Source organism: Megalops cyprinoides, chromosome 16 (assembly GCF_013368585.1).
Source record: "Megalops cyprinoides isolate fMegCyp1 chromosome 16, fMegCyp1.pri, whole genome shotgun sequence".
Taxonomy (NCBI): Eukaryota; Metazoa; Chordata; class Actinopteri; order Elopiformes; family Megalopidae; genus Megalops; species Megalops cyprinoides.
In genome coordinates, this window is record NC_050598.1 from 11547456 (window position 1) to 11561432 (window position 13977).

General features: G+C 42.1%; 1 protein-coding gene across 1 annotated transcript; it reads right to left on the reverse strand.

The window, feature by feature from the left end:
- Positions 1-4775: 4775 nt before the first annotated feature.
- Positions 4776-10998, reverse strand: LOC118791590 (histone deacetylase complex subunit SAP30L-like). The gene is made up of 4 exons (XM_036549006.1): positions 9768-10998; positions 7781-7903; positions 7307-7405; positions 4776-7093 (listed from the first exon to the last, which is right to left on the reverse strand). Exons 1-4 carry the CDS (start codon positions 9951-9953, stop codon positions 6968-6970), a joined length of 534 nt encoding a protein of 177 aa, XP_036404899.1. The 5' UTR covers positions 9954-10998; the 3' UTR covers positions 4776-6967.
- Positions 10999-13977: the final 2979 nt, after the last annotated feature.

Sequence of the window (13977 nt, forward strand, 5' to 3'; positions counted from 1 at the left end):
TTTTCGGCACGGTAACAATATGGAAGCTCACCACGCGACGGGCGGGCGCGCGCACGTACGCGGCGAGCGGCGAGCACGCAGCGGCGGCGAGCGCGACCCCGGGCCGTAGTGATGATGGTAAAGGGGGCTGTCTTGAGGACATCGCTACAATACAGCGGCGCAACACGTGTCGGGACAAGGAAAAGCGCGTGTGTTCCCATGCTACTCATGACATTACCTTTGCTCCACAGAAAAAAATATGCCAATTTAGTAATTTACATATAGATGCACAGGGCCCCTGCATGTTTGTCAGTTTTATTCCTGGCGTCCATTTTTCGATTGTCAGTTTTTCTGTTTTTAACTGCTGCTGGATTTTTGTGCCATGCTCTACTCAAGCTGCCAGGAGAAATGCGTTAAATGTTAAATTGGTGAAGCCAGCAGGACAGAATTGAGGTTTGTGGGAAAGTGTTCCCCAGGCTGGTGCTTGATTGGTTGTTGAATAGCCCTAGTGTCTAAGCATCTGTGCTCCCTCGGTTCTGCATTCTTAAAAATCATAGCACTTTAACTTTGACGCTAATCACATGAAGCTCTGACTGCTCCTCTTGATCGTCTGAGTGGTGCTATGAAGGCTCTGTCGGACAACCACACAAAACCAGTAGCAGAGCAAGCGCATGACTAAACGGGATTGTTTCTACCCTAATGGGTGGGCTTCTTTGAATAGCATGTATTTCACATACTGTGGCTTTGACCTGGCTTTGAAACACACTCGGCAACTGAAATTATACTGAGGTTTGCCAGAAACTGGACAAGCAGAGTCAAAATACACGTGTATAAACGTGGTGGTGATGCATCTGTAGAATTCAGCTTGCAGACAAAGACCACGTGGAAATGGGTCCAGGACAATGACAAACTGTGCACTGCTTTGTCAGCATTCTGTGTACTCCATTATCAATAGACAGTGTACAATATTCATATCCTGTGCGCTGCATGATCAACACAATGTGCGCTGCAGCATGAATATAATGGTAGCTGGCATCATCACTGCAAAAATGAGTAGATATAGATAAAGATGTACACCTAATTGTTCTCCATCATCCAGAGCTCTGAAGAACAGAGCAGCTGTCAGAACAACAGCTGTCAAACGTTGTGAGAGGAAACCATCTCACACGCAGCAGGACATAACACAGCACAGCATGGCACGGTGTTATACATCACAGGATGACACAGCACAGCATGACCCGGTAACAAGGAACAGTTTGACAGAAACACACACTCCATCAGGAGGACTACATGTCAGTTTGTTATGGTTTCATATGTTCAGTGTCATACACAGTGTTACATACCTGGCCGAGGCAGAGGACCGCTGAGTGAATACAAACATGTATGCCCACTCATTTTTTTATGACTATTTTGTGCTGATGTCGACTACTAAATCAATGATTATGTGAAAAGAGATTAATGCTGTTTTGATCTGATGGAGTATTTATGTATACATGTTACTCAATAAACATCTCAAATATTAAAATAATTTGAACTTTGACTGTATTACAGTTATGTTCTCTTGCATTAGAACAGTATATACTCACACCCCACTCACAGCTCAAGAAGGTACATACACAAACATACACAAGCAAGCATTCTCAATCACATGCTTGCAAAACTCTTACATACACTATGTCTTAAACATATATAGGCATGCTAACCAATGCTCACGTATGCACTGTAGCTTGTTTCTCTGTGGCTCGCTATTACAGTGGCAGTAAACATTCTGACATGCAGACAGAAGAATCGTTTCCTCTGGGGGACAGATCCCGGCCATTGTCCCACCCACTGGTCTGCTTCAATAAAGTAATCACCACTGAAATGGCCACAGGCACCAGGGATTAGCGCCTTGCTCAGTCACTGGTCAGCAGACCTCAAAGGCTGAGTTTAAACCGTAGAACTGCAGGGTAAGCAGGGAGGGGTGAGAGGCAGCTGAGGGAGTAAGGGCGGAGTTTGCAGTGAAAGAGATTGGGAGGTCTCCTCGCCACTGTCCCAGACAAGCACCTACACCTGAAGGATTACGTGTCGAAAACCACAGGAAGCAGACAGAGGGGAAGTGCAAACATTTCCTCACACCCTCTACAGGTTAGAGGTGGGCATCAAATTAAAGGGCAGAACAAAGGGACCATATTCAGGGCCATCTCCATTTGCACTCCAGGCTTAGAGACTTTGCATTGTACCACACAACTGTGAGGATTTGTTGACTGCAGTGGATAAAGGGCTCATCTAATAGGCATCTGTATCAATCTACACTGTATAAAACACTGTATGGACCTGAGTATAAAATAAACATCAAAGTCTTAATAATACACAAATCAAATTCGCTAACACTGATGCTAAATGACAAAGGGCGGTACCATTGGTCAAAGTGACGCCAATATGTTTAATGTGGGTTTGGAACGCATGACCAACTTCTTTCCATAGGAGGTGCTGAAGCAACGTATCTGCAATCCCTGATGAGACAATGGACAATTTACACCAGGCCTATTCAAATAGCATCCAGGGTGCTCTCTTGGCACCTGTTGCTAGCTAATTTTGCCACCAAAATATTACTTTCATCTTTAAAAAAGCAAAAAAGTTGAGACAGAAAACAGACAATTTAATAAATGGGCAGAGAAGTATGCATTTATATCAGTTGGTATCGGGGCCCATGTGTTTAGTATGCAATGAGTGAGTATCAGTAAGGAAAGAATATAGCCCGTTATGAGCAAACATGTAGCACCATGTTTTGGGCTTTTACAGAACAAGGGAGAGCTACGTCTGTGTCACTATGAGCGGCATGGACATTAGGCAAAAAGAAAAAATGTATGGATGCAATGGCTGTCAAGGAATGTATGATAGCATTGAATGAAGAGGTGGTTACTGATGAGAAAACCTGAAACAGCGCAATTGATTCAATGAAAAAATCCATTGTCAGTCACGTCAGCCATAAGGAGAGTGGAGGTCCTTGCATCAGATGTCTTCGCTCTCTTGGACAGACTGGCCAAGGTGATGTCCTTTGCTGTGGATGAATCAGCCGACAACAGCGTTATAGTGCAGTTGTTAAGATTCTTTGATTGTAAACGCTTCCGGGAAGATCTACTTGTACTATTTGCTTTGAATAAAATTTCGTCATTCTTTGAGGCAATTATTAACTTTATTCGTTCTACCTCCTTTGAAAGTAGAAACGATTTATGTATCTTGATACAATGCCAACTATGCACGCGTGTTGTTTTTGTTGTTGTTACAGTTGTATGCACTATAGTGAACGTGGTCTGTTAGTTAATAAAGTGAAATTCAAAATTTTAGTCATGTGATATGACCCCACTGGACTGATTTCTGAAGCAGAGTGCATGTTGCCATTTGAATGTAGAAATGGCTTATGCCTAAAGTTGTTGTTACAGTTCCATTTACCTATATGTGTCTTGCTACAGTACAAGTGTAATGTGTAACAGTTACTGTGATTATCCACATTTCAGCCATATTACATATTTCGGCCACATTTCCCTGGCTCCTCATTTGGGATCATTTTCAAAATCTGTCCCCCACTGCAATCTAATTGAATAGCCCTGATTTACACACTGCAAGTTGCATGGTGTATACAGATGAGCATCACTGATGTTTCGCTGACAACGTCTTTGCAATAGCTGCTTGACAATGACTTTTGATGAAATCTGAAGCATTGTTGTTGGTGAAAGTTGGTGCAATTTACATTTTATATATATGTATTTAATAAATATGTAAATAGTTTTTGGTACATTGGACTTTAAACCTCGCAGTTGGATTTAATTAGCTTTGCAAGATGGTGACACATTCTATGGTGAGTAAAAGAAACATTTTTTCCTTTGATTGCTGAAAATCTACAGGTTAGAGGGGAATCTGTCAGGCATGGTAGGTTTACTTGCTATTGTGCCCTCTGGTGGTCCTTCTCTGCTACTACCTCTCTGCATAATTTCATTCATAGAGCAAGGATGGTCCAATACACTGCTGCAAAGAGCTGTTATCACTTTCGTGCTTTCTTTCAGGCTAGTAAAAATCAGGCTCTGTCTTCAGAATGGTGATCAGTCCTGAAGTTTCTTCTCCATCTGCATGATGAATAGACATGGAAAAATATGCCAAAACCTTACTAAGGATTCATGTCCTTGTGCCACTTGCCGTGACTGGGCGTAGAACACTATGTTCAGTTTGTTTAGTATGTGAGAGACGCAGGTGTGCATTCAGAGGTTTTACATAAGCACACGGTCCTTTGATGTGTGTTGAACACAGCGCTCCATGCATGCGTGGCTTTAATCAGCCTCTCCCAGCATGGAGCAGGGTTCAGAGGTCAGGGGTCGGGATTCCGTGACTCTGCCCTGCTGGGCCTTGTTATAAAGCAGTGAGCTTAACTGGCTCTGTCTGTGTTAATCAGGCTGTCAGTGCTTCTGTCCGAGCGGTGTTTATGCCACAGGAGGAGCACGTCTAAGACCGCCGCGTGACTGGCCAGGCTGGGCCAAAACAGGATGCAGGAATTCTCCTGCCTTGACTCCACCACCCAAGGCTGGATGCACACCTGCAAAGGCACACCTACAACAATGGGGAATGTGTGTCTTTATTTTTATTGTTTTGAACATTGGAAAGAACACATACACACAAGTGTATGTACACATGGACTGTCAACCATCAAAATTGGGTGTATTGACAGAGCAGCTGAAATACTGAATGCAATATGTCTGTGAAACCATACTTAATACTGAACCAGCCTTGCATCAAGAGGCAACACAATGCAAAACGTGTACAGGGCATTTATTAAAAGCGACAGGCAGTCATACGCATATTTACATATAACTGATCTAATACAGCAATTAAGTCTGAGCACAACACATGCAGTGTTTACAATTTACAAAAATGCTACATAGCACTATTTCACTTGCACAGCTCAACACTACAGGCACATCACAGGAGCAGGGGGAGCAGCCCACCAGCGGGGACGGAGCATAGAAACACCACTCTGTACAAATGTATCAGATAAAACCTCTCAAACTGCCAAATACATACATAACATCTTAGTAAGGCAATGTGTGGGGCTTCGTCTGACTGCGAGAGGTCCTGTCTTCATGCTTTGGGAGATGTTGGGGATCTGGGTGTCACCGGGGTTTCTACAGCACGGCCTTTGTGCCGTCACTGTATTTGCAAAGTTTACTATCGATCCGATCTCAGATAAAATATCTGATTGTAAAAACAATCATTACGCAAGATAAAAAAAACAGCCACCAAAACAGTGCTACTTCTCTCACTTTGCTACCAGCTATATCCACCAGCAGCTGTGCATTACGAAAATAGAAGCCCTAACGAAAAATGTAAATGACCACTATCCTAGTGATGGATATATATGGTACACTACGCAGTTTATACAATTCAAGCTAGTAGATGTAACCATTATAATGAACAGGTTTCTCAGTTCACTTTTCCCCCTGCCAATTCTGGGATTTGTAAAACTCCATGTCATCAGCCAGAGAGCTCTGAAGCATTTGACCCATTATGTTTTCTGACAGTACAGTGGTATTTAAATGCTGTGCAGCATATTCATTGGACCGATTCTGACAAATCGGCATCATGATTAATTTTTTTAAAAATAAAGGGTGGAATGACATGCTACAGCATGTTAAATGTGCTGGACTAAACTTTTCACAGCAAAAACTGAACTACCGATACTGACGAGTTACTTTACCTTTACATGCGGCTTGAATTTAAAGTGCACATATTTAGGCAACTTTAGGCAAAATACAAATTAACATTTTAGACATTTTGGAAGTGACAAATATTATAAAAACTGGAAAAATGCAAATATATAATTTTTTTGCTGCAAAAACGCAGTGCTGTTTTTAGATCAGAGATTGTGACTTGCCACCTAAAAGTGGAAGAAAACAGTACACGCCAAGAATTCAGAAACCTGAAACAGCACTTTCTCTGATTACGCCTACCCACTGTAATTAAAAATCTGACTGAAGTGATTCAGTCACTCATTGGCAATCTATTACTGACCTGAAAGCATTTATGCAACATAACTGGTAGGTAGGATAGTAGGTAACACTTCTGGCCTGTGATGTCACAATCAGGTCATATGTGCAGTGTGTTCCCACACCTGCCAGCACTCTGGGTGATGTACAGCTACAGAAATCCCTCTAAAAATGCAACAGGTGCAGCACTGACACAGAAGCTGCTAATTTAGCCCACTTCGCCAAATGCCTGTACTATCAGAGAAACCAAAATAAAAACATTGCAGAATGTTCACTTTCCCTTGATTTTTAGTGAAGAGCTCATACAATCATACATCAGACTACTCAAATATTAATACATTTCACAAGATACATACATGAAATATTTAAAAAAAAAAACAAGAGGGGAAAACCACTGAAACTTGACTTAGCTACAATACAGAGCATTACAGTAAATACAATACAAAGGCTACATTTATGAAATACCCAACTGCTGTGTGTATGGGAATGTGAAAAACTCATTGAAACAGACGAAAAGAAAGGTGCTGGAGGGAGAGCACTGTGGAATACCAGCTGCAGAGAAACCCAAGGGCCGGGACAATTACATCAGGGAGATAACTAGACCTATAACCTCATCACAACAAATGGGCCCCTTTTTATAAGGCTTTAAAAGCCTACATGTAGAAATCCAATAGCATTGTCTTTGACCATATCACCATCAGATCAATTTTTAAAAAGCAAGCTGCGTGAATATTGTACATACTTTGTGGTTTGGCACAATAACATACATTTATAAGTACAGTCAACACAGAGGAAAAAAAAATCTTAATGCAACAGTTCTATATCTCCTCTACAGCAAAACGTCTTATTTTGCATGTCTGTACATATATATTCCCAATATAAGCTTTAACATGTTGAATCTGGAAAAAGTCTTAAATGACTTAATATTCATGCTCACATCCTTCCCCCAAAATGTGCAGTAAAGATCACCCTCATTCCAGTTTGCTGCTGTCTGACTTCTGGTCGAGGCGACTTTTGTTGCTCTTCACCATATAGATGAAGTAAGTAAGCGTCTCCTTCTCATTCACAGGAATATTCCGGAAGTGGCGACTGACAGTCTAAAAAGAGAAAACATTCAGTCACATATTTGCTTGAGCCGCACTCATCGTGTGTAAATGAAGGCAAACCGTATTAACTGTATTAATATATCAGTGTGTCTCTGCCCTTGTGAAAGGCCCTTCAGGTTTTAATCACTCAACTCCTGCTTCATGCCAGGAACATGACTGTGTAGGTGCACTGAAGTGAAAGCCACTGCATCCTCTTAAAGTTACCTCTGCTAGTTGTGCTTTGTTCAGGCCCGGTCTGGTCTGGAGCTTGTAGTGCCTTTTGTAGCGCCGCAGCGTGTTTACCTGAAGCTGGAACAAGTCGACCTGCAAAGATGACTGACGTTAGCTTACCTGACCACAGTTTCTCTGGTAAGTTGACCAAAGCCGCTTTTTCAACATTTGTGATAAAAACCGGGCATGGTCTCAATGATTTCGATTGGTCCGACCACGTGACAGAGAGCGTGACATTAGGGAGAACCTCCGTGCCACGTCAGCTGGACAGCATGTATGAGCGTGGGTATATGTGTCATAAACAAAGGAAAAGGCATGCAGACAAAGAATAATCACCCGCTATATCCGCTGGACACTTACTTGCTAGTGACAACAAATGACAGACTTTTGGGAGAGGGAAAAGATCTGAAAGCAATTTCTCCGCACTTTTCATGTACACAGACTGCAACAAAAATGCCTACTACTCACTTCTGGTACTTCGATGTCCCGGTCTGGGGACTCCCCTCCATCGTCGCTGGTCTTCCTCTTTCTCTTGTTGCGAACACTCTGGATGAAATTTTTGTGGAAATCACAGATGTACAGGTGTCGCACCTGAAAGCAGACAACATTTCAGCCACGGGTGTGACGGGTGACCACCAAAAACCCCAGATGATTCTGTAGAGCACCCTACATCACATTTTATTTTATCTTTTGGTGTCTATTCATTCTTCTATGTTTAATCCCATTCATTTCCAAAAAATATTTAAAATTTCAAGTAAAACAGGCTCATTCTGTAATCAGTGCCAGAGTCTGGAGCAAAAACCAGCTCAAGCATGTGCACCCTCAGAATGTACACAACACCCCTGATTTGCATCAGTTCGTGGAGACCGAGTTACACACTTTCATACTTCACTCTACTTTAGCGACCTGAAAAATAAAATACAAATATTACGTGGACAAATATAGGTACAGCAACAGAATTACGTATGTAAAATAAATCCTATTATATCAGCATGCTAAAACCATACTGTTCAGCGATTTCATGCAGCAACTTTCCCGCAGAATACGCAATGGTCTAGTGACCTCCTTTTCTCAGTGAACTGGTGTAGGCTGTTTCATGTACAAAATAATGCTGAAGACATCTGTACACAACTGCATATCGTGCAAGTCAAGAGTATACCTCAGCTCCGACCTAAATCCCAGCATATTACAACACAATCTTAACAAAAAACACATCACTGTGAAAAGGTGATGCATTTACTCCATTCAAAAGCATTTTTGATACAAGCAACACTGCATTGTGATACAGACAAGCAACAGCTGCTTGTACGGTTTTTTTTAATCAAACTAAACAAGTTTTGTTTTTTGAGATCTCGCCTGCTTTACACCATCTAAAATGTCATTTGTCACACTTGCACGTTTTTCCATCTGCAGAATGAGGGGTCAGAGACCGACTTGGGACGTTCGGAAACTAGGCATTATTTAAACCGACAATGACACATTAGTAGCGTGCCATGCACCTAAGATTTGAAATCTATTTATGAACCACCTCAAAGACGAAAAAATAAACAAAGCTACCATTCGTGGTTTGGAGACACCTGCGTTTAAAATGCTACAAAGCTAACGTTACGTGAAAGGGTAAAACTTGAAAGCCATTCCTATTGTTCTCTCCGGGTTCATGATGCGACGGACATCGCTGAAGCTCATAAAGCTCATGCGCTTTTCTCCAGAGTCAGGACTGAAAATTCACGGCAGCAGGAGGAAAGGAGAGATGTCGAAGTGAAAATGTAGCGGTTAGGTTAGTTAGCGACATTGTTGCAGCTCTCATCGCCAGCCCCGGGATTAGCATTCCTGCAGTGGCGTTGTCTTCCTTAGCAACAGCCATTTTTGGGGAGGCGTGGAAAAAAAAAAGTCAACGTTAACCATGCAACACAAAACTAGCTAAGCTAGCTGTGAATAACTTCCTTCGCGGGCACCGAAAATTCGACCCAGAGGAAAACGAAGCCTAAAACTAACATTGGCTGGTAATAACTACGTCAAGCATGAATACAAACACACTGGTCAGGCGTTTGGGAAAATATGCAAGTAGCTTCGTAAGAGTCACTAACAATAAGCGGTAGTGTAACTTGTGTAGACTAGCTAGCCAGCGAAGTAACGGCAAACCACCAACTTACTAATAATGGTTAATAACGATAGCGAAATGAGAACACTGCCTTGATAGTAAACTGAAACCAGTATTTCGGGTACTGTAGTGACCTTCTCTGGCTAGCTTCAGCTCGGTCTGCCAATCACCTTGGTAGCTATCCAGCAAAAAGTACCTAGTCAACCAACACAACTGACTAGCAGGCTAATAGCTAGCTATGTAAGCAATCGCTCGTCGACCACGAGAAACTGACATTAGCTGTGAATAACTTCAGCGAGTCTACTCACATTACTTGGCGCGTTAAAGTGAATAACTAGCTACGGTGTTACTTACGCTTTTGTCAATGTCCAGTTTGAGTTTCTTCTGCGAGATGCTTTTCTGAATCCTCTTGCTGAAAGACGCGTTTCCAGCGGATCGGCCGCAGCGCTCCCCATCATCGATCAGACAGCAGCTCTGCCCGTAAAACGGCGGCGCTGGAGGCCCGTCGTGGCTGTCCTCCTCAGTACTAAACCCATTCATTTTTCTGCCTTGCCGCAAACAACGGTCAGCTGGGTGGCTTTTCTACGTGGACGGCACTAACGTTGCCTAACTAGATGCTAGCTTTAAAAGACGCCTATCTCCACAATCCTCGCTAACGCTATGGGTTATTTTTAAAAAGCCAGCCAGCAAGCGAGGGCCAATGTAAAACTCGGAAATCGCAGATTGCCAGTAAGCTTTGTCTTTCACCGGCTAGCAAATGACAGAGAATACGTGTCTGGCTAGAAAACTGAGGTAACGTTAACTGGTTTCTTCGTCGGCAAGTACCGTAAGATTGCTGCGCACTCCCGACTTGAAATGACTAGGTGGCTATACAGAAAAACAAAAAGCACACCAAAACAGAATTCAACTTGTGGCGAGCTAGAGATAACTTGGCAAACTACACCCAGGTAATCTTAGCTACAGACCAATGAGTAGCAGATACTGACTAGCTAGCTTTATGCACCGCACGCATACATTAGCTGGCAAGCGACAAACTGTTTATAAGTCTTGACTTCAGCGACCTTGGGTTTAGCTAGCGACACATCTTCCTGGGGTAGCTAGCAGGCTACTGAAACACGGCAATGGTAAATACGTTTCTCCCTCTCAAGCTAGATAGCTAGCTAGCGTTGTAAAGTCTGAACTCGGCTGACTTTTGATGAAAATCTCACAAGCTGTTGAAGCGGTGTCTATTGGCAAACTATCTGAAGTGAAACCTTTGAGCCATGAGGTAAAGACGACTTTTCTTTACTAGGATACGCTTCGTCGCCCGCTGAGTTGATGCGTTTCACCAAAGACCGAGTCGCTAACGTTAGCTGGTTAGGTTGTTCACAGAAGAATAACGCTCAACGTGCTGACAATAAGTTTCTCAGTCGAAATAACCCTCGTTGCGACTAAAGCAGCTACACAACTCGATCACCCGTGCCGCTGACAGTCATCGCTTGCTGGTTCTCTCCTGAACAACGACAGAGACACAACGCTGGCCAGATATATTTCCAACGCGCTTTGCCTATTTCATCCGCAATCAGCAAGCTCTCCAGCACAGACAGTATACTCAAATGCCTCTATTCGGGGCAACGGAAGTCCCACCTTTAAACTACCATTGGTTACTTTTTGAAATGGGCGGGCAATGGCAAATAGATCCTGAGCTACTATTGGTGCTTCCATGTGTCAGTGTTGCAGTAGTCTTACTTCCTGAATCTCGAAGCATGTTATTTTTTGGAAACTACTTAGTTTGTTGACCACGCAGTACTAAAGCAGAGTGAAAGAAGATGTCGCTGTCATTACTGAACTTTAAAAAACTCCCAAGTCAGTTGGTTGTATTAATTGGAAAAGAAGAACGTACACGCAGACTGTCTAATAAGTTAAATCGGGCAGATATTAACGTTCACAAACCACGATGTGCAGCGTTACCGCTGAAAGTAACGATGTAAATGTATACGTTTTACGTCTGCAAACACCCAGCAATCAGACTAATAAAACTGGGCCGCATTATGTAGAAGAATACAGAAAACAAACATACCGTTTTGTTGTAAACTTCTCGAAAATATAGGTCACCTAACCACAGCGTGGTGTCCATTTCAGAGAGTACGTTTGAATCCTCAGAAACCTTTCCTACATGACCTGCTGTGGCGAGCACGTTTTGTCTGAATAGAGCCTAAGTATGGGAGCGGCACTGTTAAAAGGCAGTACTGTATATTCTACGATATATTCATAATCGAAGGTAGAGGGAGACAACCGAAGAACTGAGACCATTTAAAAGGTAGGCTTGGCCCTTACAACTACAGCGAGGGCTGCCTAGCCGTATAAGGACGTGCTTTTAACATAACAAACGAGATAACATGCTATATATGCTATACTTGTCAGAATGCGACTTTTACAAATGCCTGAATTAAAATGATAACAGATCAACAGAGTTATTTCATTTTATGCCATTTGACAACGAAAACACGTAAGCTGAGGTAGCAATCGGCATTTCCATGCGGTGCTGCTGGTTCAGTTCTGCAGGAACTCTTCACTCTTGAGTTCTTCACCGAGGAAGTGAACTGGCATGGTGGCCCAGGTGTAATTCACATGCTGATTGGAAAACTAAACGTAGTCTGCAGTTGGCCTTCCATGACTTAACGCTGGTTATAAATCCAGTTTTTTCTCTGTCCGCCTAAATGACCCGTTTCAACCAAACAACCAACTAACCAATAAATAAAACGTATTTGTTATTGCACTGTTTTTACAGATGAATAGACATAAAGTGCTGGACAGTGTTTCTCAGAAGGGATAGAAAAAAATGTTCAGATTGTTTATCACAGTCATTATTTTAATAATGTGAAATTGGATTTTATAGATACTGGCTAGTTATTATGCACATGTAACGTGAGCATAACAGTAGCCTCAAGTCACTCCGAAGCTATGGTGAAGCCTGTCAAGTTTATTGACAGCAGATGACAACACAGACACATAAACTACCACTCATACTTTCTGTTAGAACTGTTGTCCAGCATTTAATCCAGAAGATTTGTATCCTGTGTACACTTGAAGTTTGAATCCAGGACACTGAAATGAGGTCAGCATTCATCATTTCCCATTATTTAACCTGAAAGGTCAACTGAACTAGTCCTAAAGGGGACTGCATAGCCGGTTAACTGTATGGGTATGATTACTGGGCCAGATGCAGAATGGCAGTTTTGGGAAATTTGACCAGGACAACAGTGTGAGGACCACTACTCTTTTGATAAAGACTTATTATGACAAAAGTAAGTCAGGGCCTCAGCATAATGTCTGATCCTAAAAGCAACCCATCGCCGCATTGGGGGCATTGGATTTACCTGACCTAGACAGAAGAGTCCTGCCTGCTGGTTTTCCAATAGTCTTCCAAGTTTTCAGGCATTCAGAGGTAAACAGCACAGGTTAAAATAACGATGCCAGAAGCACAGACTTTAAAGTCTGCACTTAAATATGAAACCATTTACATTTGCAGCAACCTGTTAAACAGTTTATTTATACAGTTATTCCTTCTGTAATACTTGATGTTTGTTAGATACCATAATGTATACATTAATCACCTAAACAAGAAAATTGTACACATATACACAACATCAAGTTAACCATGAACCATCATACAATTTTTTGAAGTTGGTAGAAAAAGGAAATCTGTTCACACTTTCACAGAAAGAAAAAAAAAACATTTCAAATACAAGTTTATGAAACTTTTTTAAAATATGGAGATAGCCTCATGGCCATAAAGTAATCATTTTATTCCCTCTTTCCAATTATACTTTTAGCCCCTGGTCAATTACATACAGTCCAGAGACATACAGGCTGTTAGGGTGGCCTGCAATAATAACACCTTTTTGAAGTCAGAAGTGGGGAAGTGTCAGACTGTTTGAATCTTACCAGGCAGTCTGGGCCAGAGTGGTACGTTGTTCAGAGGATACACATGTACAATGGGTTTGGCAGTTAGGTAATCATCCCTGTCTACCTGACCATGATCAGGACATCAGAAAAGTTACAGATGAATTTGGAAGAATCTCAGTGAAAACAGTACCACTGACACAACAAATAAATATTTACATTTCAGCCTGCTGCAACAACTGTTGTGCACTATACTGAGAGCCACTCAAGCCTTTTTAACACACTTTTACCTGTAGAAATGTTTTGCCTCTCCCACCACTAGATAGAACAGAAGTTATGTACTGGCCCCTGTGTGTGAAAAAGATCACTGACAAAGTTATCGGCATGATCAACTGAATGAAGAGTTGACTGGGCAACAGTAGGTAGGAGAAGAATGAAGCCATGCTTAAATTAAGGTAATGAGCTGCCACTTATGTCTGCAATAAGTTCTTAATGTCTAACATGAAACTTAACTGACTGGGTTTCTAATCGGCACTGTGTGCTTTGACAGTAAGGAAGCCTGCCTGGCCTGCCAGGACTTCGGGACCTGTGAAGGATAGCCTTCACTTGTTCCCTAAAAACTGAAATGTGTTAATATGTTGTATTACTCTTAAACATTTGTTAAGGATACTTTACTGTC

What these genes read in the sequence shown, in the direction of transcription:
- LOC118791590 (XM_036549006.1), bottom strand. Translation starts at nt 9,953, where the DNA reads ATGAATGGGTTTAGTACTGAGGAGGACAGCCACGACGGGCCTCCAGCG. An exon ending in AACTGGACATTGACAAAAGC is followed by an intron (nt 7,904 to 9,767) that starts GTAAGTAACACC and finishes GTCTGCTTTCAG; the next exon opens with GTGCGACACCTGTACATCTG. An exon ending in GGGACATCGAAGTACCAGAA is followed by an intron (nt 7,406 to 7,780) that starts GTGAGTAGTAGG and finishes TCATCTTTGCAG; the next exon opens with GTCGACTTGTTCCAGCTTCA.